The following is a 26121-nucleotide window of genomic DNA, read 5'->3' as shown; positions in this document are numbered from 1 at the left end:
AATGATATTGAGAGGAGGTTACAGAGGCATAAACAACACAAGCAAAATTGAAAACGTGATCCGAGTAGCTGAACGTTTCCTGAAAGAGAGAAGAACGAGTGACCGTCCCTGTCAGATGCAGATATGAAATGCGATGCAAATCTACACTTTCAATGGACGACGTATTTGCTTTAAAGTAACATGTTTAGAACTGAAAAATATATTCTACTTTTAAGCCTCGTCCCCCTGAGATAATCCTGAAAATAGGCACAACCGCAGCATATTTGACCTATTTCACAAGTTCCAAAACAATGTAATCTCTGTAATTAAATTTGTAGTGTTGAAGGAATGTAATTTGGCTTTTCTTCGCATGACCGACGCTGAGCAGTCGCCGTGAAAGCCAATCTGTACCAAAACCTGCAAACATACAACCGTGGGGGGTGAGGACAGGGACAAGGACTGAGACAAAGGCGGGACGAGGACAAAGATAGGTACGAGAGCTGAGAGAAAGACAGAGACAAGGACAAAGACAGGAACAAAATAAGAGACAAGGGCCGAGACAAAGTTCGCTAGCTGTTAGCGGTGCTGCTAACGCAGCTAGCTCTCCTGCCCCTTCCCCCGCTGAATGGAACGCTAGCAGGGATCCAATCGGCTTTAATGTATATCTCCAGATTTTATTAAATATCTGACAAAAACAGCGGTAAAACTTTATTTGTGTATTTAGAGGTGTATTTAATGTACAATTGAAATGCTTATTTTGTATATATATATATATCATATCTTAATCCACTGCACCTTTGCTTCTGAATGCACATAAAGCCCTCGTTTGGCCCCTGCTGGGGCCCCGGAGGGCCGCTCAGAGGGTCTCAAACCTCCAGCCGTGTACGACTGAGGGGACTCACTTCGTCCCTTCAGTCTTGGCATTCAAACTGGCAACCGGTGGCCACCGGTGGCAACCGGTGGCAGCCGGCGGCGCCGGCGGCCGGGGGCACGGCGGCGTCTCAATTGCTTCCACGGGGCCACCCGCGCTGTTTACAGGAGTTACTCGTGCTCATCGCAAAGTGACTTGAATGACTTCTGCTGTGTGTGTGTGTGTGTGTGTGTGTGTGTGTGTGTGGCAGTAGCTCCTCCGATGAGGAGAATGAGTGTTCCGCTCACGCTCCACTGAAGCATGAAAAACAGTGTCGACGAGCCGCGCCGGCAGCCAGATACACGCACGCACGTGCACACGCACACACACAGACACACACACACACACACACATACACACACACAGACAGATAAGAGATTTGAACGTCTTCTTTACCTAAGATGCCACTTCTAGATTAATCAAAAACTGTGCCTCCTTTATCTTACTGATTCACGCTGTTACATCTTTCATGGCTTCGTTCCATATCACCACATTAACGATTTGAAAACGGTCTACTTGTCGCCATCGTACTCCAGGTTGTGCCCAATGTGGGCTCACGAGACAACAACAGTGGAGACGGTGTCGGTACGTCAAGCTCAGAGCTCAGACACACAATCCTCAGAAAAAAAGGACTCAGAAGATCAACGAGGTGACGTTTCGTAAAAATGGAGGGAAGAAGCCATGCTGCCATCTGCTGGTGGAAGAGACCACATTGGGCGCCGGAAAGAAACTTGCTTTTCTTATCTAAGGACACACACACACACACACAAACACAAAGGTCAGACACACACAGCTCTCAGGCGACAGCTGTGTGGCCGTTGTATTACGAGACTGAAACAAACACACACTCCGGGCGCACGGATGGAGGAATGTAGGCCGACGCCTGAAGGCCGATTCTTGTTTTGGTGGGAACTTCTTTCCCTCGCGTCACGCCCGCTCGGGTTGGAGCTAAACTGCTTAGCGCAGACGCCAGAGAGACCGTCCAAAGCTGAGCGGGAAACCGGCAAACGGGACCTGAAATGTGGAACATCAGGAACAATGTTGTGTTTGAAGTGGGACATCTGTTCGTTTTCTCCGCCTCGCTTCCTGGAAAAGTAAAATATATATTTTTTTAAAACGGCGTGTTTATTACTGTGATGCTAATGGTCCTGTTGTGAAGCTGGAGGGTGGGCCCAAGAACACACACACACACACACACACACACGCAATGTGATGGATGTCCTTGGTTGATGTGCTGTTTCCACAGCAACACCGGGGTCTTTATCAGACGGAGAGCCGGGTGCAGGAGCGCTTTAAATAGCCATCCGCAGTTCTGGCCGTCTGTGACGTCACCGCCGTGTCACTAATCGCTGTTTACGCGACGCCTTTTCTAAAACAAGCCGGAAAAGGCAAAAAACAGATTTACAAAAAAAAAAAAATGGGTACGAAGCGACTGTAAATGTGATGAGTCAACGTGATGAAGTAGAAGCGTCACATCTACCACCGAAGGTGTCGTGTTTTCGTCACTAATTGAGTTTTCTCCCTCCTACACGAGACGAAGCTGCGGGTTAATTGGCAGGTGAAGAGCCCGCGGGGGGGGGGGGGGGGGGGTGAGGGAGGGAGGGAGGGGGGGAGCGCGCTCGGCTCTTTGTTTCGCACGGAGGACGCTTGCAGGTTCATTTGTGCGCACGCGAACGCTTGAGTACATTTTGGGATGACTAGAACATGTTCTATGAATAACTTCGGCTCCTCTGGCCCGAAGGTGACGCGTCTCGATGAGTTTTCACCGCCGCGGCAGTCGCACGCGAATCCGACAGGCACACTTCAAATGGCCGTAAACTTCTCACTTTATGTTGGATTGTTCACCAGTGTCTTATTTCTCTTCTGTTGTTGATGCCGGATTACTGTCTGCATTTGAAATCAAACGTCAAGGAGAACAACTCGAATCTTTTGACATGATAATATTTTGTTAGGACCAACCGGTCAGTTTCAGTAAACATCGCAGTATGATTCAATGCAAAACATAAGGTCAAACACACGTTAGTACTTTGCAGTTAAATATGTAACATTTGTAACACATTGTAACAAACATTTATTCAGTTTAACATAATAATGTACAATAATTGTATGAATAATAATCTTATTGATACGTGATATATATCAGTGTTCAGTATATGATAGAACTACCATATTGTAACTATTATAAATATCATATAATAAATATATTATATTAAAGGCTAAATATATTACTTTTTAAATGTATTCATGTCAAATCTATTTGAACATGTATAATTTTATATATATGAATGCATATGTGTGTTTTGCAGACAGACACGCGCTCACACACACACAGACACACACACACCATCTCCTGCACACTGCTTGGTAACAGAAGAGATTGAGATGGAGTTGTGGGTGGGGGCTGACTCATGCCAGCAGCAACAATCAGAGCTGTGTCAACATCGAGGTGGAGGGCCGACTGAAACCCGCAGGAAGTGACGACAGCCGGAACCAATGGCGTCTTTAGAAACACCTCTGCACACCCGCTGAGACGGCGGCGGCGCGGGGGTTGGGGCTCATCGGGGGCCCAGCGAGCGCCACACGGATGCGGCGCTGCAGAATCTCTCTAGAGGGAGCTGAGAGGACGGGGGAGCACATTTCTGCAAGACGCACGATCCTCTTCAGGGAAACCTTCCAGAAATGTCCAGCTAAAAAAAGAAGAAAAAGAAAATACATCCTATATAACGAATGTGAAGTGAACTTTCAAAAAGTGTCACCATGCAGAAATGCATATTATAAATGTACACGTATCCACACAACAACCGCAGCTCTACAAACTCAGATGGATCATGTTGCAGTGCACCACCCATCTAATGAAGACATTAAGTGCACGTATCCACTCTGACACTGTTTACTGTCGACACCCGGCCCCTCCTCCTCCTCCTCCTCTTCCTCTTCTTCACCCCCCCTCACCCCTTTAGATCACACTCTGGTTCTGCCCAACCAGCCTGACAGCAATTTCCGGATACAAAGATGAGGAGGATATTTGTGTTTGTGTGTGTGTCTTTGTGGGGTGCTGTGTGTGAAGAGAACAAACACACACACGCGGTGATAATTACGGCTCCTATTGATTATGTGCTTTGCCTCGGAGGAGTCCCCCCCCCCGCGTTGTAATTAGGCATCGGATTCCACAGGAAGTGCCTCTAAATGATCATTTACTGGATTAAATATAGATGAGTACTGGTCACTCTCCGTGTTCCATTATGACCGGATCTCTCTCTCTCTCTCTCTCTCTCTCTGAATATTTACGACGCGCATCAACATCTAAGCGTCCGAGTGGACGGGATCTCCGTCACGCTCTCCTTCTCGCTCCTTCTCACATCAGGCGGTGAGGTCAGAGGTCAGCGATGCTCAGAGACGAAGAAGAAGAAGATGCAGATGCTGCCGCAGCAGCAACCACACGCACGCACGTCGAGGGAAGCGCGTTGGCCTTGATTGCCGAAGAGTGGGACAACAAAACAAATCATTTTGTGCCTGGACGTTCTGAATAAAGAGTGATTCATTCACAGTGAGAGCAGCAGGCTGCTGCTGCCCACGGACAGGCTGAGTGAGTGGGGGGGGGGGGCGCTCAGCAGACAGTAGACCCAAACAGGAACACGAGAGGAGCGGCCTCGAGGCTGTCGTGCGCACACCTACAAGTTAATTCAACGAATGCCTTCGGACAGGCTAAAGAGAAGAATGGAGGATCTGACAAAAAAGGGGCCAGTCGCCACCAGATATTCACTCCATGTTGATTCTTCTCAGGCACCTTTTTGGTCCCAATGCTCATTGTTCCTCAGTGAAAAGGGCACGCAGGAATGTTAAGAGGGTGAAAATGTTTAATCCCAAACATCCTTAACGAAGCCTGCAGGGCTGCTCTAACGGGACCATTGTTCAGACTGTGTGTGTGTGTGTGTCTGCGTCCTTTTCTGTATTTATTTGAAATGCATCTCTTATTGATAACCAATAAGAGATGCATTTCAAATAAATACACAGGTGTTCACAGCCCTCGTCTCGTGCTTGCAAAGTTCAAACCGTGACTTTTCCACCTCAGTCTGGGTCTCTTGGAGATCTTTAAGAGCTACAATCAGAGCGGAAAGGCCTCCCGTCGCCGTCTTTGACATTGAATCCATATTCGCGGATTTGTGTTTGCGAGGCGTCGGTGATTTCCCCTGAGCGGTGGTCACCGTGGTGACAACGTGTCAAAGGTTTGGACTTTCTCATTGAATCGAATGAGAAAATGGGTCCGAACTCCGAGCTGTACATTTCAATGTACGTTATATTTTACATTATATACATATATTATACGTTATATATACATTACACTTTAAACCCGTGGCTTTTTCACATTTTTTGCCCGGGGAGCAATTAGGGGTTAGGTGTCTTGCTCAGGGACACTTCAACATGGAACATGGGGCAGCCTGGAATTGAACCACCAACCTTGTGCTTCCCAGCACACCTTCTCTAACCCCTGCGCCACATGATGTACTGTTCCTAAAATGATTTGTGATTCATGACCTGCTTAAATTGATGCAGAAATCAAATACGTAAAAGAAAAAAAAACATGCTGGATTGAGTATCTGTTCGAAAGGTCAGAGCAGTAAATCCTTGTTCGTCATCTCACCTCAGATGAATCCTGTGATGCCTCAGGGAGCTGCCCCCCCCCCCCCCCCCACACACTCTCATAGACAGGGAGATACACATTCAACCGATGCGCAGGGAGAAAGGAGCGCTTTCAGGGCGACGGCAAAGTCGACACGGGCGAGAAGAGAAAAAGCATCAATCACACGAATGCAGAGAAGGGGACAAGGACCGAGAACAACAAAGTCATTAAACGAACAGCGCATGAGGGAGGCCCATTCATCGGGCCCTTCTGCTCTGGTAACGCTCCAAAAAGAACAAGAATATTGGGGGGGGGAGAGACGAAAAAAGTTCCCCAAAGCGATAGCTGCTTGACAAAAGACACAATGTCCCCGGCTTGGAGACGCCTCGGCCCGTCTCCGCGGTCGGACACATGGGAACATCAGGAGCTATTTATAAACCACTCCATCCCGTCACTGTGAGGGAACGGCTCCACGCCCCCCCCCCCCCCCCCCACTCTTCATCCTCGCTCACTGTTGCCATGGAGCTCGGAATCAATGACATCACGGGGAAGAGAGTGTGTGTGTGTGTTTGTGTGTGTGTGCGCGGGGATGGAAGCTGGAAATATCAGGTGTCGAGCAGAAGAACAGGCAGCAGGCATCAAGCTGGACACACACACACACACACACACACACACACACACACACGGGTTAATGATAATGACTGAACTTGCCATTTCGAAAATGGCTGCTTCGTCGATTCCCACTGGTGATTACACAGAGCCCAATGTTGTGTTTCTTCTAAATGTCTCTTAGTTTAGCAGCTCCTGATGACACAGACATGCTGCTAACAGACCTGCCTGGGATCCGTGTAGACCCTTAAATGTCTTCTCGGCAGATAGGAGAGTCACATGTGGCGTGTTTGTACCTCTCTCGCCTGTCTCACCTTTCTGTACCGGAGTGTTCCAGCACGCATGCAAATCAGTAGCGTGCACGCCTCGCAAACAACTCACACACTCATGCAAAGCAGCCGTGGCACCTCGCATTTTACCCATTGAAGTGGTGCAGACTGAACAAGGTCATGTGACGGTGAGTCAATTTGCGTGCCGATGACGTCACTTCCAAAATGGCGGCCGGGCTGGTCAACGCATTCGGCAGAGCCAATCGTTGCTTATAGTACGTTTCAACAATTGGAATGCCTCGATGACACGTCCGGCGTTACGTCTAACCCCTTATTCTTTACTCAATTGATTCATCTGGTTCAATAATTTGTAATTAAAATATGTTCTGTATTTGAGGAAAAAGAAGGCGCCGTTAACGCCCGCTGAGACATCATGTAACAGCTCATGTGGCCTTTTTTTTTTTTTTTACACCCCCTATAATCTTCACTCGAATATGACATGAAGGTTGATTTAGGGCCCAAGTTGCTCCATCGCTCCACTTACGTCACAGCTTCCACAGCGACGGCCGATTTGGAAACTTTCCTCGCTGAAGCGTCGCGCTGCGATGGACCTCGATACCCAGACACACAACCCACACAAACAAAAACACAACCACATAGCAACGTAATGAATGCAAAGTCAGATGACGCGTGTATGCGCCATGGAGCACACTTTGTGCGGCGCTGTAATACCGTTTTCCCTTTCATGTCTCCCCGGCTGATGGGTGGATGGAGGTATTGTTGCAAACACTGATGACAGTCACGGGTCACGACATATTTTCAATGCAAATTGTGCCCAGGGGGGACGCGAGTCAAAGGCCCCGCGGCGAGAGGAGACGGCGTGGTAAGCGCCGCCGGTGCCTCTCGTTAGCAGATAGGAAAATTAGATTAAGCTGGTTTGTTTATCTACAGATGCACCGGCGCCTCAAAGGCCGCACGTGTGCAGCACGGACGGGAGGGAGGTGGCGTTGCAGAACCGACGGCGCGGCGCCTGAAGGGCTCCCCGTTGGGCGAAAAACAAATCGACTCGCTTCATGGAAAACATTGCAAACAGTATTGAGTCCAGCTAGCGGAGCACAGGAGCATCAGAGCATGACCCATAACTGATAAAAGCATCTTCAAACTAAGTGGAATGTGCACTTATGATCCATGGCGGGACAGAACAATTCATCTTTAGAGCAAATTTAGAAAGCCCCCCCCCCTCTCAGGTCATTAACACCTCGTTACATAAGAGTTCTTTGTGCATCAGAGGAGCATGTGATACCTCTGTGACATTTAAGGGAAGGCTGGAAAGGGGAAAAGAATTAAACAGATTCATCCTGCTTTGTGTTGGGTTTATGGTAGAGCAGTAACTTATACTTCTAGAATGATAAAGTAGACCAACGTGCTTTGGAAATGGTTTTTATTAGCAAAATAAGGGAGATGAATCTACAAAGGTTCTCCATCCGCAGAGAACATACACACACACACAGACAATTGTGGCAGTTTCTTTACATGAACAGATCCAGGACCATGTTTGTCACTCCTCTTGGCAAAGTAGCACTGATCTAAAAATCACAGACCAGGACCCCTCGACCCGCTCGGTTTCCATCAGCGGATTGAAAAAAGGCTTCGCGGACGGTCGAGCGGCGCCTCCACTCTCTAAAAAAAAAACTAAAAAACATTTCCGACCTCGTCCTCGCAACAATCTCGTCGCTAGTTTCGTTTTTTTTTTTCTCTCCTTAACACCTAAAGCTCTCCTCCAAATACATTAAAATATGCATTAAAATTTGCCCACCGTGACCTTTTGACCCAAAACCCGCGAGTGTTTTACGAGCTCTTAACCCGACCCGACCATCTTCAGAAAGAAGAATGGATATTTTGTGAAGTTTAAAAACCAGAACCCCCGATCTTCAGGGCAAATGTAACAATATGCAGCTCAGTATCGTACGGGGTAATCGAGGGGGGGGGGGGGGGGTAAAGGACTGTGGAGGCTACATGTTGATGCATGAAAACCGCGCATGTACATAGCAGGGACACTAACACGTGAGAACAGTTCACCTCTTTATGTTCGGAACGATTCAGCAGGCAGCTGCAGTAGAAAGCACGCGAAGGCACAAGTACCGACGCACTCAAAAGTTTTTACCCCTCTTCTTGCCTTTTGAATAGAAGGAAGAAAAGAAGCGTTTTCCACCAACGACAACGTTTCCAACGCAGGAGGAACAGCAAAAAAACAGCAATTCCTCCTCCTCCTCGAAAAATCCAATACAAAAATAAACTACATTGAAATTAGAATGTTTTTGAAAAGTGTGGGGGAATTCTTTTGTGGTGACACAAACATCTTACACGAATGGCGCTACGCTAGCTCGAAACACCCCAAGACAAAAACATAAATAAAGCTGTTAAAAGTGGCATATAGTACAGCGCTGACTGATCCTCCCGACTCGTCTTCTTCACCAAAGATGCACAAGGAAACGGGCTCCACCGCCTGGAGAGAGAGAGAGAGAGAGAGAGACATTATGGCCGAGCAGGATGGAGGAGCGAGCCGCCATCACTTCCCCCGACATCTGAACATGTTGTGATCTACTCCAGCTACACGCTCCTCCGTAACCTGGAATGCTTTAAGCTTCTCGAGGCCAAACATCTGAAGCCCATTTGTTGGACATATTTTTTTAAAAAAGGGACAAAAAGCCAGAATGCGCGGCACACCGTCAAACGCCGCGGTTGCCCCGAGCAACGGGGCCGACGCGTTCCGGGTTCCTTACCGAGAGAAAAAAAGAGGAGAAAAAAGGTCATCCTCCCCGCCGCTCTCCTCAGAAGAGGCCGCAGTCCTTCAGGTTGTTCTTGATGATGACGTCGGTGACGGCGTCGAAGACAAACTGCACATTCTTGGTGTCGGTGGCGCAGGTGAAGTGGGTGTAGATCTCCTTGGTGTCCTTCCTCTTGTTCAGGTCCTCAAACTGACACTGGATGTAGGCGGCGGCCTCCTCGTACGTGTTGGAGCCTGTTGAAGACGAGGAGACGTGACAGGAAACCGCTTCTCGTCACCCTCCCCAACTCGGGGGCATTTAGCTGTGAAAGGACCTTACCAGCGTATTCCGGGTAGCAGATGGTCAGAGGGCTCCTCTTGATCTTCTCCTCAAACAGGTCCTTCTTGTTGAGGAAGAGGATGATGGAGGTGTCCGTGAACCACTTGTTGTTGCAGATGCTGTCAAACAGCTTCATGCTCTCGTGCATCCGGTTCTGAGAGGGGAAGAAAAAGGAACCGGTGACGTCGGTCAACCCGAAGACAGTGGGCACGCCGTTACGTTACCCCCCCCCCCGAGGCCGAAGCACTCACCATCTCCTCGTCCTCGGCCAGCACCAGGTCGTAGTCGCTGAGGGCCACGCAGAAGATGATGGCGGTCACGCCCTCGAAGCAGTGGATCCACTTCTTCCTCTCGGACCGCTGACCGCCGACGTCAAACATTCTGCAGGGGGGGGGCGAGCATCACATCAACACGCACAACGCACGCAGGTGTTCACGTTGTTGTGTTGTTGTTGTTGACGTGATGACAGCAAAGGAAAGGAACGTTCTAACGCAACTAGAGACGCTGCTTTTATCTGCACACGTTTATCACATCCAGGTGATGAACCAGCAAATCCAACACATATCAGCAACTCTGGCATAACAATGGCAGAAAAGTGCCCATCAAAGTGCGACGGATCGACGTCGTGCATCGAGGGGGTCATCCCTCCGATCGCCGCGCGTCCCGGTAAAACTGGAGCAAACGCTGCTTCATATTCGGCGCCGCTGCTGCGTCACTCCCACATGCCATTGAGCAACGGCTTCAGTTCTGCACCACGTCGTCGCGCACGCCGACGCGTGCGTGTCACCGCGCACTCAACCTGCCGACCGACACCGCGGACGCAAATAGACCGAGCAAAGCCGGGAAACACAAGCGAGGCTTTGTGGAGAACCCAACCTGCGTTTACCTGGCGTTTTGTGGTCCAGTATCAGGAGTTTAAACGCCACCGAGCCGCCACAGTTCATCAGGACTCCACTTCCTGTCGGTTTTTCTCTTTTTTTTACAGGAGGACCACAAGTGACTCATCGCTGACGCTCGGCCGTCACAGTTTGTGTCACAACACACAGCTGAACGCGCACAAAGGGAACTTCTACCGGCAATGAGTCAGTCGCAGGAAGGGAAACTAATTGAGCCTTTTGTGTTGAAGGAAAAAAAAACAAAAAAAAACGAGAGTTCTCACTTGAAGTGCAGGTCCTTGAATGTGAAGTGGGTCTCCACGATGCCTGTGGTTTTGACTCGAGTCCTCAGGACGTCCTGCTGGGTCGGGATGTAGGTGGCCTGTGATATCCTGTCCAAATCGTTCAAGTAGCTGAGAGGACATGAGGAGCGCAGAGGGAAGGAGGGAAGGATGTATGTCAGAAGCAGCCGGGTCAAGCGTGTATATGAATAAACGAGTTCAGCACGTATCGGATCATGATAATTCAGGACATGGGTTTTGTAAAGTGACTTGACGTCTATGAATCGTTTCACATTCGACGGACGTCGCGCTCTGAACGAATGATAAAACCTTTGTGTGCTTTCATTTCCAGACTAATTTACCGGACTGCAGCCAGGCGTTAATGTTTAAATAGTTATACCACACATCTTCTCCCAGTAGGTTCCATCCATGCGCGTCACACACAAACCGAGAACCACAGCAGATATCTCAAGGTCACCGCTGACACATTACAGGTAAGAAAGAAAGCTCCTCGTCACTGCTGCTTATCTTCTAAACTTTGAGGTGAAGAAAGAAAAACCGAAACAAATAAAAATAAAAAAGGAAAATATTGACAGAGCGAAAGTCCAGACGGCTGCAGGTTCGGCGGCTTCCTGTGACTCACTAGGCCGCCGAGTCGTTGAGCTGATACTCGCGGGAGCGGCCGAAGCAGGCCTGGACGCCTCCGTCCCTCCACAGTCGCTTGATGACACCGGCCAGCTCTCCCGTCATGAAGCCTTCCTCCGCCGAGCCGGCCAGCACAAACAGCTGCCGCGCGTCGTCCTGTGAGGGGGGGGGGGGGTTATAAATCAACCATCAAAGACTGTCGGTATCAGCCTGCGACCAGGCTGCCGATCGAATGACTAAGTTATTAGCACACGCTTGTTTTCCAGACTCCAGACCCAACAGTCCCCCCCCTCCCCCTCCCCCCTTTTCGGTCACTCACCGCTCTGGCGGCGTCTGCAAAGTCGATCTTGAGGCGCCCCATGGCTCTAATGATGGCGATGATGGATTGGATAGTGTTGCTGTAGACCACAGCCTTGTACTGCTTGCATTCCTCTTCTGAGTAGCCGGCCTCGTGGATGATCCTGCAGAAAGAAGAAAAACAAAACATGGTCACAAACCGCCATTTTCCAGCACGCTTTAGCATGCTTTAGCATTCACAGAAATACTACTAAGACCACGAAGGCCCTGACCTCATTCTTTTGCAAGTTTTTTTCTAATTGAGATATATATATATATATATATATATATATATATATATATATATTGTGTTGTGAAAATAAGTAAAAAATCACCAGGTTGTATAGTTCTGTATTTTTTGTTTGTTTTGATCAACCAACCGCTCTAAAAGCCCCAACAGCTTGATTTACTAGCACTCTTTTGGTGGCAGCTTTCACTGGCTAACAACATGTAGAGGAAATCCTCCAGCTGAATCGCGCCACAACGAGTACAAATCTTTCCCCTGATTCACAGACCAGAGGATTTACGACATAATCAGCGTGAGTAAATTGACATCCCTGCACTGCGGCCTGAGCGTCGCACATCAGTCACAGGTAAAAAAATTAAAAAAAACACAAGGGGGGGGGGGGGGGGGGGAAGCAATATGGAAGCCGAGCCGCTGCTCGTGGCACGCGTCTCTTTGCTGATGGAGGAGTGTATCCATGCGGGTAAATCCTACGTAGAGGCTCACGTGGACGATGTACAGGCAGAAGCTATGTGCGGTTGCCGTGGCGATGCCATTAATGCGCGGTACCCCGTTTCTAATGCGACCCGCAGAGAACGATGGAACCCGGAGAGAGAGAGAGAGAGAGAGACAGGACATTGTTGGAGTTGCCAAAGGTTTGTTGTCGATCGCTCCGTGTGCAGAATAATCAGATAAAACAGAAGTGAAATGAACTCACTTCATCTGCTTGACGATTGTACTTTTCCCCGATTCACCAGCTCCTGGAGGAGACAAGAGAGAAGTTTGTTAGAGGGCGTGAATAACGGTTATTGTTGCCTGTGACAAACACAGGGGGGGGGGGGGGGGGGTGGGGGGTTTCACGTCTTTGTCACCCTTATGTCACCGAGTTCGCTTCCTTTATCTGCCCCCACAAATGATCTAATGTGGCGAAACGTTACGCCGAGGCGGCGCGAGTACGAAACCCTGAACGGAACTGAGAAACCTTCAGCGTGACGGCGGCGGAGCGTCAAAAAAAACAACAAAAAAACCCAGCCGCGGCGCTCCGAGGGGCCCGGGGGGGGGTGGGGGGGGTGGGGGGGGGCAGTGGATCGCTACGCGGCCTCACTACTGCCGCCATGGCAACGGCTCGCTTTGTGCGTCCGGGACATCGCTGGTCACCCGAGAAGGCTTCTCGGGTGTGAGCGTGCGTGTGTGTTACATGCTGTCCTCGACGGGTACAATCATGTATTATGCATGTACGCCCCCCCCACGTCTCTCAGAAGAGGAAGTGGAATCACTTCCCGAAGTCCACCGCCATCCGTTACCTCGTGACAGCGGACACGACGCTTGCGTAATGAATCCTCGGGGTTGATCTAGTTCCACTTTTCCTCGGCGGTCCGGAGAGAAACAAACAAAAGCCGACAGATTAAGAAACGGGTTTTTTTTTTTGACAGATGCCATTAGCGGTTCGAGTGGCTCGGCCCATTTGAGGCCGACACACTTGTTAGAAACACGGACGTTCTCCACGTCTACGGAAGGAGGCGTTTGAAGACGTCCCCTTGGAGAATGTGATTCCTTTCACCCGGTTGTCGCGGGATGTGAAGTCCTGGTGCTTCGGGGGAATCAGCGACACACACCTTTAAGGTCTGACCACCGGCCCTCAAGCAGGGTCATGTTACACCCCCTCCTCCACAAAAAAACACAGCCACGGACTTCAAAACCACTGGAGCAGCTGGTTTCAGTTCCAGACTGTTCAAACTATTTCAGGAAAAATCCAAGGTTTTTTTTTTTTTTTGTGTTCTTCAGGAGAACAAAGGCCGTTTCTATTTATCGACCGCAAGAACATTTTTCCTCGGAACTTCCCTCGGTTGAGTTTCCCAGGGCAGCGAGGAAGACGCTTTGAAACAATAAAAGTGTGGACATGAATGCAACACCAATGCTAATCGCTGCCCATTGTTCTGGCTGCAGGATGCACAGGTTCGTTTATCTGAGGTCAGCTCTCATTGGCTTGGCAATGTTTTAGGGTTAGGATGTATATGGAGATCACTTCTGTGATTGGAAGCATTTAAGAGTTCATGATTTAACGGGGTGTAAAAATACATCTTCAATCTATCAATTACATCACATGTCATTTAGCAGACGCTTTTATCCAATAAGTGCATTTCAACCACAGGGATACAAAGAAGTGCAATTTCATCAAATAAGCCGATTTGCTTTAGATAAGTGGCGTTATAAGTACAATTTATGTGCTACAATTTGTTAGTCTTTTGGTCTTTAGTTTGCGGCGGAAGATGTGAAGGCGCTCTGCGGTCCTGGTGTCCTCAGAGAGCAAGGACAGCAAAGAGTCGTGATCTGTGAGGAGTCTTTTGCCCTCAGCGAGGGAGGGACGAGCAGTTTAGCAGATGCAGAGCGGGGAGTGCGGGTCGGGATGTCGGGTTTGACCGTGTCCTGGATGTGAGCTGGACCCGATCCGTTCACAGCACGGTACGCGAGCACCAATGTTTAGAACCGGATGCGGGCGGCCAGCGGTAGCCAGTGAAGAGAGCGGAGCAGTGTGGGAGAATGTGGGAAGGTTAAAGACCAGTGGAGCTGCTGCATTCTGGGTGAGCTGCAGAGGAGGAATGGCGGTAGCGGGGCGACCTGCCAGGAGGGAGTCGCAGTGGTCCAGGCGGGACATGCAAGGCAGACTTTGAGGACAGCAATGAGTTCTGACCTTCCAACCCAGAAAGGTCGAGTAACCACACGAGTCTCCTTGTCGGGCTGCGGATGGAGGACACGAGGATGCATTTGCGTGGGTCGTGACGGGGGTCAACGTCTGCACGCCGCCACCACCTTCTGAAACCCCAAAAGGCGCCGGTGTCTGGAAAAGCCGCTGAAGCCGTTTCGGTTCGAGAACTGGGTTGCAACCTAGCCGTGTGGAAGTGGAGGAGCCCCCCCCTCTCCCCCTCTTCCCCTCTCCCCCCGTCCCCCTCCGGGGATGTAAGTATGAGTCACTCATGAAGGATTCCAGGAGCCTCCGTGGGGCGCTTCCCACCAGGGGGAACGGGGGGGGGGTATCGATCCGACAACAAGCGGATCGATGGCTAAAGGATCATTTACACACACACACGCACGCGCCATTCCATTCACACAGACGTCCGATGATGCTTAACGGCGGTATCGGAACGCCGGTGATTCGGTTACTTTGCCCGCGCGGCTTTAAGCGATAGAGAAGTAACACAGCCGCGCTGCTCCATCACTCATACGGAATTGACAAAGATTAAATAGAGAGCCGCGGCGATGTGTCGGACAAAGGCAAAGGATTATTAATAAAATCTTCCCACAGTTGCATGACGGCTATAGAAAGTGTAATTAGGTTGAGGAGATTGTGATCTATTTTAGCACGCAGATATGAATAGTAGGATAATTAGGTCCTGGAGATGATGGAGATGAAATGAGCCAATTAAAGACGAAGAACTAAATGAGAAATTTGTTCAGGTTTCAGGAAAAAAAAAAAAGAAAAGTGTTATCACACTTCCTCTTTCTATTGAAAGACATCAGCTCGCACACATCTGACACACACAGACACAGACAGACACACACAGACAGACACACAGATGCAAATCGTTTGCATGCAAATGCCTGAGGTTTTTCTACGTCAGCGTAGCGATTTCATGTGGGGTGACGAGCACCGTAATCACACACACATGCACACACACACACACACATGCACACACACGCACACGCACACGCACACCTGCACAAATGTTCCAAGTGGGGCCCTAAAAGACTCGGCTTTCTTCTTGTTGCAACACATTTCTACAAAATGTGTTTTGTTTTTCATTCATGTGTATTTGGAGATAAGGAACGCTCCGGCACAGCGGTTTTCACTTTTAATGCTGGAGTCATTAGCGGCGTTCGCATCTCGCCAGGCCCCTTTTCTCCTTCCTCCCGGGGACACAAGCCCGCCTGCGTGCGTCCCGTCAGCGGAGCCCGGGCAGCTACAAACACAAAAACACACACACACACACACAAAAGCTAGCAGGGGACTGTGGGAAACCCGGGTAGGCCACAACGAGCCGCTTCAGCAAAGACGCAACGCAAAGTGTGTGTGTGTGTGTGTGTGTGTGTGTCAGAGCAACATAAAAAAAAAAGCAACGACAACTCTGAAATCCGCCCTGCGGCAACAGAGCAGAAACTTGACCCGACTTGCTCGCTTTCAAATCAGCCATCCCCATCTGGCCTCCGAGCACCTGAGGAATGTGGCCTACCTTCAGGGAGAAAACGTATCCGGGCGTCAGAACGAAGGTCCTTTTCGACGCGCGTCAAAAATGAATACGAATACCAACGGTAGAAACGGGCGTTTGAACCTGAGGGAACAGTGATCTCGCTCTGGCTCACTAATCGGTCCACGAAGCCGCGCCGGCAGCTCTGAACCGCCGGGCCTGGAGTCAGATGTTTGCCTGATGTTGTCTGCACAGACTTTGGTGTCCCGGTAACCCACACACACGCGATTTGTGTGCATGTCAACAGCTGCCGGCCAGCGAAGGGGTTGACGGAAAAGTTTTGCACCTCTGCTCTCTATTTACAAGGATAACAGTGCCCCCCCCCCAAACGTGCAAGCAATCGACGGCAGTGGTGCAGTGAATGCTGGAAATGACATTTTGCCTGAACAAAGTCCTTGCATTGATCATTGGGATATATATCAATTTATCAAAAATATTGCCCCTATTGGGGATTCAGAAGCACGGACATCAGGCTGCTTTTGAGGTTTGATACCAAAAAGCCAGCGAAGTAACCAGAAGCGTCACGAGGCGACTCGTTGACATCGGCATGTCCCGTCACGTCGGTTGTTTGTTTTCAGTTTAACCGGCTGCTGCGTCGGTGAGGCGTCTAAACCATCTTACCCAAACAAGGCACCAATGTATCCAAAGGACATGTAATCTAACGCACCCAACGTGGCTTCTAAACAAATGACAATCAGGGGACGCTGATGGAAACGGGACCTTTGAACATCCCATAGTGATCAGGGACCACCACGGTTTTAAGTCAGGCCTTGCCCCCCCCCCAGACCCTCCAATGAGGGCCTCTTTAAACGGCCCTGGACCAGAGGGAAGGAGCCATTGTTGAGTTAGTCAATGCAAACAGTAGCTAAATAGGAAAATACTAAAATACTTAATTCTGAACACGAATTGAATATATTTGTGTATATATGGGGACGTTTGGCATGTTTCTTTCGGAGGGGGGGGGGGGGGGGGTGCATTCACTTGACAGTTGCCTGAAGCTCGCAATGCGGAATCGAAACTCCCGGTACGGCACCGGACAACAACCGATAACCGCCCCCCCCTGTCCCCCCTTACCGAGCAGCAGCAGCTTGACCTCCCGGGCCGCCTTCTCCCCGTCGTCCCGCAGGTTCCGGTCGATCATCTTGCTGCGCTCCACCGCCGCCTTGTCCTCGGTGCTCAGCGTGCATCCCATCCTCGTGCGTGTGCGTGTGTCGTCCTTCGGAGCCCCAGATGTTGTGGGAAAGAATAAATCTAAAAGACTACGTACACCCACATTAACATTAAATGGTCCCAACCGCCTTCGCCCCGCGCACACGCCCTTTTTTCGTTTTCTTTTTTTTCTCTGAATGACAGGCAACGGATCTGCTTTTGACTTTTCAAGAAGAAAAACAAACAAACAAAAATAAACGCTCAACCGTCGCGGCGGCGGCGTCTCTTCGGCCCGCTGCGGTGTTCGTGTGTCGGGTTAAAATCCTGCTGGCGTCCGAGGGGAAGGGCTTTTTGTAGCGGAGCGATTCACGGGCGATGCCGCCTCCTCCATTCGCTCTGCTCGTAGTGTGAGTTCAGCGCGGACTGAGCGCGCGGAGGCGCTGCGCGCGCGCCGTGAGCGGATGACATCTACTTCCGCCCGGGTCCTTCAAAATAAGACGAGGTCTCTTTTTTTTTTACACACAACCCAAGGCCTCGAAAACACTATCTCATTTGTCCATTGTGCAAAACTGAAAAATTTAAAATATAAAGTAGGTGAGGTATAAAGCACTAACTGATATCTAGATTGTATGTGTGCGGAGCAATAAGAAACCACAGATACCATCGCAGCAACGCGGCCTTTCAAAGCAGCATGACTTTGAATGTGTAACTGCATTTGAAGTCCTTCGTTGCCATTCTCCCTGTGTCCGCCCTCATTGTTTGTCACCTTATCTCCTGTCAAATTACAGGAAAATTGAAGGAGAGAAACATGTGACCAAACCAGAATACACAACAAAAATCATTTTCCAAGCCATATTTTCATTCCGACTTTTGTCGAGGATCAATGAACTGTGTAATCTGTACATTTGTGCATAATTTAACACACAGTATAGCTGTCATGTGCAGCCTGGTATTTAATAATCAATGAAACACGTTTCACTACTTCTGCAGAATTCCAAGAGTATATTACATAATGCATGCCTGTCTCATATACATGTTCAGTCAAGGATGAAGTTTGAAGTTTGATTTTTCAGTATATTTATATTTCTTAATTTATTTTGTCCCCCCCAAAAAAACAAAGCGTATTATCCTGCAGCCTTTACTTTGGAGGTAGAACCCTAAGCCGGAAACCTGCCCACGAATAGTTTTACATGTCAGATGAACACACATTTAGTATATGACCGTTCCAGTCAGATTTAGGGCAAATCAGCGGCCACTAGGTTAAAATATACAAAATAAATGCATATTTATATTCCATTCATAAAACGGCAACAGAATTTGTGTTTGATATGATTATTTAAATAATACAGATGTACAATGAAATATCAGAGGAGCTGCAGAGTTACATTGACAAATGTTAGTTCAGACTTAGTTTGGTGCTTTAAAGTTTGAAATATCCACACCAAAGCTACAGAAAAACGTACTTGAAAGGGATATCTTTATTTGTAACCTAAACCCACAACTCTATAACCACTACTCAATGTTATATTTAGCTAATATTTCATATTTAATGTTAAATTAAATATTTAATATCATACTCAAATAAAAACTCATACCATGTTCCCTTTGTTGGCCAGAAGATGTGCCTTTTCTGTGCATAAAAATCATTACTTTTTACATTTTAAGTAACAACTAGTGAGTTAAACTGAAATCTAATTTAGATATAAAATTATTATTATTCAGTATTATTCACATACATTTCCTCCGATCAAGTTCACCTACATTTCTAGCTTGTACTGTTCCCACGGGAACCAAAGGGAGGTTTGTCTCCTGTCCCCTACCCGTCAGCGGCGCATGACCATTGTTTGTGGTTTAAATAATTGAGCCTGTCGGGACGGAGTCAAGTGTGAGCCCGAACGCTGGCGGTGTTCCCTCCAAAGTGCTCCGCCCAAAGCCTCGTGGCGTCAACAACCCTGCTTCTCCATGCAACTCTCATTTCGCACACGCGTGCGGTGTACGCACTAATCTTTTCAAATTTAAGACAAACATGTTTGTTCGGCACACATTTAACCCGCGCAGCAGCGAGTTGTTTGGTTTTAGTCACGCGAGGGGAAATCCAACCCGAATGTTTGCGGTTGGACTTTTGAGATCAGCAATAAAGTCGATCCGGTGATATTCAAACTGTCTATTGGCAAGAGCGATTGTTTTAGCAGACAAACAAAAGACACAGGCGGGTTTTTTGGCAATGAGACTAAAAACCACGTGGACGGGCCTTCTGCTCACGTCACACGGCGTTGGGAGTGTCGGTGCTGCCCCCCAGTGGTGACCACATGCAACTACACACTGCTGCAGAGCTGCATGTGATAAATGCATGTTAAAGATGTTTTTGCAACAACAATATTATTTATAATTATAATAATACAATGAATGGATATATGGATAATAATACAACGGTAACAAAATAACTCAATATGCACAGCATTATAATGTTAAACACGAGAATCATTGTCTTGTAAAGAGGCGAGTCTGTCAAGACATGTTTCAAGACACGATTTAAAAGCCGATCGAATACCAACCAGTGATCCAAAGCTGAGACACGCCGTCCCCATTTGACCTTGACCTGGAATCGGCAACAGCTGGCCGGCCTAAACCAGCGAGCCAATCTGGGGGTTAAAACGTCACCGGTCCACCCTCACGCCCGGCAATGTAAAGCCGCGCATGAGAACACATTTACAGTTAAATCATTGGAAAAATGGTGAAACGAGTTAAGCTATTCATATATGCAAAGCCCCGCGTGTCCAAATGGATTCTACTAAAAATTGGCAGCCGGTGGCGGAGACGTGTTGGCTCTTCCTCAGAGGTCCGGCTGGAGATAAAAACGTCTCGTGACGTGCATTCTCTCACAGCGTCGCCGTCTTGTTGCGTTCACTTTCGCTGCCGACACACTTCTGTTAGGATCTAACTCGCTGGCAACAGCTCTCGCCGATGCCCATTGGAAACACTATTGATCCTCAGGGCTTTGATTTGGGATAAACTCTGCGTCAGGACTACGAAGAGGGTTTAAAGACACAACAGGAGCTGGAGCTTCAGCTGGTACTGTTGACATAACTCATCATATTTTGATGATCTGTGCCTAAAAGTGATCCTTGACACTCCACATGTCTTCTGCTGAATCTATGAGGTTAATTAAGAAAGAGAGCAATTCATTTTATAATCTCTTATGAAACCACAGATGCAGATAAGCTTCTCGTTTCTTTGAGTGCTCTCGACGAATGAGGCAACATTCATACGATCACTCTTTTCTCTCCCCTATAAAATCGGAGAAGAAAGTGGCAAAACATGAATACATAGAGGAGGAGATGAGAAACAGCAGGAATGAACAGATGGACAATACTGTCAGTGAAGGTTGTCATCGTCCAGGTCAATGGAGCTGATATCTGTGAACTTCCACAGGAGCTTTGTGCCCCTCGTGCATGACCCATGCGTGTGAACCAAGTCCTCCTTCAACCTTTCTCCCCGGCCTATTGCAGCTGTTATCACCTGGGGGGGAGATAGTCCCTGATATCTGAGCTCGCAGATCCTCATCTGAACCTCGGACCTTCCTCGTCGTTACGTAACTTTATTCCCGGGAGGGTGGAGGGGCGGCGGCTGCTGGATGGCTCCCTTTACCTGCCCCTGCTGCTCCGTCACCTCCTCTGAAGGTACAGCTTTCCTGTGCCACCGCCGCTCTTGCTGCTGCTGCCGCTTCTGCTCCTGCTCTCTCCCCCCCACCCAGCAGCAAGAACAGAAAGAAGAAGAGGCAGGCGAGGCAGGCAGACGCACACGGTGACGGAGGGAAACGCACACCACCATGGGCTGCTGTAACAGGAGGTGCGGGCTGATTGCCGGAGCCGTGATCGGGGCGGCGGTAGCCATCCTGGGTGGTGTCCTCCTCCCAGTGGGGAACAGCATCATCCGGGAGACAGTGGAGAAGGTATGTGGCTCAGTTTCACCCTAAATGGGGGGGTCTGGAGAATAGGGGAGTGACAAGTGTGTGTGAATGTGTGTTTAGTGAGTGTGTGTGTGTGTGTGTGTGTGTGCGCGCGCAGAGATCAAGGTGAATCAGGAGAAATGGAAGGCGAGGGGCGGTGTGTCTTTTGACGGTAAACAGGAAGCGGCGCATGAAATGTGTTTTGATTTTTCGAAAAGAGCAGCAAGATGACGCAGAGAGAGAACTAAAGAAGTTTGAACCTCTTTTTTCTTCCGGGAATAACAGAGCATCCATCCTTTTTTTCCTCCATCAGCGGGGGCAGCTGGCCTGCTGGCGGTCTTGAGGTCTGTCTAAAAATAGACTTGTCCGTTTGTCTTCTGGGGGTTTAGGAAGCCGTCATCGAAAACGGCACCACGGCCTACGACAACTGGGTGGCCGGTGGGGTGGTGGTGTACAGGCAGTTCTGGTTGTTCGACGTGCAAAACGCAGAGGAGGTCGTGAGGAGCGGAGCAACCCCGGTGGTGCTGGAAAAGGGGCCGTACACGTACAAGTAAGGCTGACCCCCCGACGACCTCGCTCACAACATTCCGATGCACGGCTTTAAAAATGGAAAGCACGGGGAGAAAAAGCGCCTTCTCTTCTGCCCCCGATTGCCCCCCCTTCCAGGACAAGATATCTCGCCAAGGAAAACGTCACGTTCAACTCCAACCTAACCGCCTCCTTCGTGCTGCCCGTGGGCGCCATCTTCGATCCATCCATGTCGGTGGGGCCGGAGGAGGACACAGTCACCTCCCTGAACCTGGCAGTGGCGGTAAGTGAGCGTCACCTCCCCCCCCCGCCGCGCGGCGATTTTTCCCGACTCGACTCCGCCGCTGGCGGTTCGCGGCGCCTCGGCAACCAAAGGCCACGGCGAGCCGTGCCAAATCGAGCCGTGCCAAATCGAGCCGCGCCGGCCCGGCGGAGGCTTGTGATCATCTCCGATAGTCGAGTCGGCGCCCGGGTTGTTTTTCTTTCAAATTGTTTTTTATAGCCTGGAGCTGAAAACCATCAAAAAAAACCGCGAGGATCAGAGAACACGTTTTGTGTGATGTGGAAAAGCGACACGTTTCCTCTTTTCATCCGGTTAAATTCGGGCCCCATTAAGGGTCCTCGGCCCCCAGGTTGGTCAACTGTGTTCTAAGCAGTTGTTTCACTGTTAGCGCTGTTAGCACAATGAGCTGGAGAGATACTGTTGCTTTCGACACCACCCGGGTTACCAGAATCAAGAAAGTAAAACTTTTATATATAAAGTCCTTATCACAGAATAATTAAAAGTGTATGAACCTGATCAAGTGTGTGTACGGGACAGTTTTTGGTACTAAAAGTTTGATTCCCAGCTCAATGTGAGAATGTAAAATTGCTGTTGTGTCGGAGCTTTGTAAATTTCAACAACGGGGACGTCAGCATTTTAAAGTGGGACTTTGTTTACCGCTGTATCCCTAGAAAACTGTAAGTAAATATGCATGATCAGTCATAAAAGAGGGATGTTTTCCGGCTTATCTCCTGAGGCGTGTGTGTGCACAGCAGCTTTGCTCTCGTATCAAGATAGAACCGCACTGTTGCCTTTTACAAGTGGCCCCATCAGGGATCATTTGGGAAAAACTAAATACGAGTGTATGACTTTTTTTCTTTTGTTCTTTTTCTTCAGGCAGCTTACTCCCTGGTTCCAACCGAGCTTCACGGTGTGCTGGATAAACTAATAACAACGAGCAAATCGTCCTTGTTCCAGTTGCGTACAGTCAAGGAGTTGCTGTGGGGTTACAATGACCCTTTGTTCAAATCACAGCTGGGCCTGTTTTTCCCTGTGAGTAAACCGATCCTACATCTATAACATCACTGCGCTTACAAACACAATTTGCATTAATACGTTGAATCTAATGTATTTCCCTTAGTACAATGGTACCTATGAAGGCAGCTTCAATGTTTACACTGGCAAAGATGACATCTCCAAAGTGGGGATGATTGACAGGTGGCGAGGAGAGAGGTGAGTCTGAATGTGAACAAATCAAAGCAGATGTTCAGTCTGGTTTTAAGGCCTTGATCTTCTTTTAATCCGGTGCTGCATTTTGACAAGTGAGAGGCCATTTTTCTCTTTTTTTTAATTGGGATATTTTAAGCTGTTTAATCAAATCAGGTTAATACAACTGTGCAGATACTGAAGTGTAAAAAGGTAACGTAACCTTTTTAGGTCTTGAATCAAATAGCCTGTCTGACAAATTTTAATTTTGTGTCCGCAGGAGCCTTCATTTCTGGAACGACACGTACTGTGACATGATCAACGGGACAGGTGCGGCTCACTTACAACTTCCACTCCTGCATCTCCAAACGTTCACCTCTCTGACCTTCCTTTTCCTTTCTCTTCTTGCTCAGACGCTTCTTCGTTCTCTCCCTTCGTGGACAAGAAGACGCCGCTCTATTTCTTCTCATCGGACATCTGCAGGTGCAGACAAAGTGTTTCATTTTCTTTTCCGAATGCAGCTTTGCTTTAAGCTTTGCTTCAGGTCGGCCAGGAAGTGTCATCGATGAGAGATTTAGCTTCTCAATTTGAGCACTGCAAACATCTGGACCTTCCTCTCAGTTACCACTAGAGGTCAGGGCTTTCCAATCCCCAAAAACCACAGGCCTGTACCAGATGAGGAGTTCACTAGCACCATGGACTACTGGCTTCAGGATGTTCAGGTTCTATAGGACTTTTGAACCGACCTCCATGTTGTTCTTTTTTGCCTTCAGGTCGGTGTCAGCTAGCTTTGAGGCGAGCCACGATCTTAAAGGGATTGAAGTGTATCGGTTCGCCCTCCAGCAGAACACCCTGGACGCCCCCAACGTCAACCCGGAAAACCGATGTTTCTGCAAAAACCAAAAGACCACCAGGAACTGCACGCTGGCCGGGGTCCTGGACATCAGCACCTGTCAAGACGGTCAGCTCGCGTTAGTTTGGTCGAACATAATCAAGGCGCGCCAGAAGCTTCTCGTCCCGTTCTGACCATTCTGCCCTTTTTGAAACGTCCGTTTCTTTGCCGTCTGAACAGGAAAACCCATCTTCATCTCCCTGCCTCACTTCCTCTACGGCAGTGAGTACCTGCGAGAAGACGTGAAGGGCCTCCACCCCAACAAGGAGCACCATGACACCTTCCTGGACGTGGAACCTGTAAGAACCTTTTTTTTGTTGTCATTTTTTACATCTAGCTGCAGCGACTCTGATGCTTTTTTCTTTCGCTATTTATTCTATAGACAACTGGCTTCACCTTAAGGTTTGCCAAGAGAATTCAAGTGAATATGATGTACGGACCATCAAAAAACATCACGTAAGTTCTGCTTACCTTTTTATAGGGAATGCTTTGTGGGGAATATGTTTATTCTCTCTCTTACATTACGCACCCAATCATCTCTGTATGGTAAATGCGAAGCTGAAGCCACAAGCCAGTTAGCGTAGCTTAGCATTAGGAACGAGGTGCAGGAGGGAACAAGCCTCAAAGCCACAAAGTAACAAAAGCTGTATCTAGTTTGCGTGGTTCATACAAAAAAAGGTTTAAGAATGACACGTTGATGTTTTATGGGATTTATGTGCCAAACTTGTTTGTATGGAGCGCTAAGCTAACCGGCTAGCTAACCGGCTGTGGCTTCCTGATTACTTAGAGTTGAAGAAAGTTGGAGTCAACATGTTTGAGGCATCTTCCCGCGCCGAATAACCAAGTAATGAACTCTTTCCCTGCAGGGTGCTTCAGAAAGTCAGGGATTACACCATATTCCCTCTCGTTTGGATGAACGAGGTAAGATATGAAGCGGCGCCTTGCAGTCGTAAAGTAGAATCTGTTAGTTTTGGATGCACTGTAATCACTGACTTTCTTCCTCGTTACCAGACGGCCGCGTTGGATGACGAAACGGCGGCCATGATCAAGGGGGAGCTGTTTTTACGTATCGACATGTTGGATATATTGTGGAAAGCCCTCCTGGGCTCAGGCGTGGCCGTCTTCCTAGTGTGTTCCATCTCCTACTGTATGGTGAGGAGGAACGATAACCAAAGCAAGCTGGTGTGAGCGGATCAGCTGCCGGGGCAAAGGGCATTTAAGATGCCACGGGACATCAGACCTTTTGATATAGAGTTGCACTTTTTTGTAATTTCAGTATTATTTATAATATCAGACTTCCTTTGGTGCCAAAAGGAGAAATACTGTGATTTTGAAAAGCTCGAGAGCTTTGCTGAGAATTATTTGAATCGCTAACACTGTAACATTAATTCAATCAGGGATTGTTTGAGAGACAGAGAGAGAATCTTAACCGGCGGGTTATTAATCCAGAGGAGAGACGGGTTTGTTTGCATCCCACAAAAGAAACGTACATGAATCTAATCTGGCATCAATGTTTCTATTCTTTGCTCAACCGGTGTCTTCAAAATGAATAAAGGCTGAAAGGTTCTCGTGTTCTAGTTCTGTTATTGAATTATTCCAAGTCGGCAACAAAACTGGTCCAGAATCCCCTCGGTCCAAACTGCAGCGGAGTGAGTCCCGCCGCTGAAACAAACCCACGCATTGTTCACTCTGCAGCAGAACTACTTGATTTCCCTTTTAAATCAAAACAGTCATAAAATAGACTGGGGGGGGGAGGGTGAATGGTACTTGGGTTTGATTGGTAAGAAAGCAGTGTTTCTCCCCAAGAGGAGGCCTCTCTTTGGTTAATGGGTTTTAAATGACCTTCTGCAGCCTCTAAAGTCGCACCACTTTATTCACTTTATTCTACTACAGGTCTGAATCTTACGTGTCACACGTATACCAAGAAATCTTGAGTGCACAGACTTTTTAAAATTCAGGACAGTTATCGTTTGAAAAGTTCTTTTGCTTTGGCGTAATATCAAACCCATGAATACCTGTGAATAAAATACATGATC

At 48.5% G+C, this 26121-nt stretch overlaps 2 protein-coding genes across 2 annotated transcripts; one reads left to right on the top strand and one right to left on the bottom strand.

The window, feature by feature from the left end:
* Nucleotides 1–7812: 7812 nt before the first annotated feature.
* gnai1 (guanine nucleotide binding protein (G protein), alpha inhibiting activity polypeptide 1) lies at nt 7813–17748 on the bottom strand. The gene is made up of 9 exons (XM_040173482.2): nt 17174–17748; nt 12574–12616; nt 11616–11757; nt 11295–11452; nt 10655–10783; nt 9747–9876; nt 9496–9649; nt 9172–9410; nt 7813–8894 (listed from the first exon to the last, which is right to left on the bottom strand). The coding sequence occupies exons 1-8, from the start codon at nt 17289–17291 to the stop codon at nt 9220–9222; spliced, it is 1065 nt and encodes a 354-aa protein (XP_040029416.1). The 5' UTR covers nt 17292–17748; the 3' UTR covers nt 7813–8894; nt 9172–9219.
* Nucleotides 17749–20023: 2275 nt separating this feature from the next.
* On the top strand, nt 20024–25651 carry cd36 (CD36 molecule (CD36 blood group)). The gene is made up of 12 exons (XM_040173480.2): nt 20024–21200; nt 21587–21747; nt 21864–22008; nt 22885–23040; nt 23129–23220; nt 23474–23523; nt 23607–23676; nt 23967–24154; nt 24266–24384; nt 24468–24541; nt 24952–25006; nt 25097–25651. Exons 1-12 carry the CDS (start codon nt 21078–21080, stop codon nt 25271–25273), a joined length of 1410 nt encoding a protein of 469 aa, XP_040029414.2. The 5' UTR covers nt 20024–21077; the 3' UTR covers nt 25274–25651.
* The last annotated feature ends 470 nt before the right edge of the window (nt 25652–26121 follow it).

This window comes from Gasterosteus aculeatus, chromosome 4 (genome assembly GCF_964276395.1).
Source record: "Gasterosteus aculeatus chromosome 4, fGasAcu3.hap1.1, whole genome shotgun sequence".
In the NCBI taxonomy this organism is placed as follows: Eukaryota; Metazoa; Chordata; class Actinopteri; order Perciformes; family Gasterosteidae; genus Gasterosteus; species Gasterosteus aculeatus.
The sequence above is the reverse complement of the archived record's forward strand: the minus strand, read 5'-3'. Positions and strand labels throughout refer to the sequence as shown.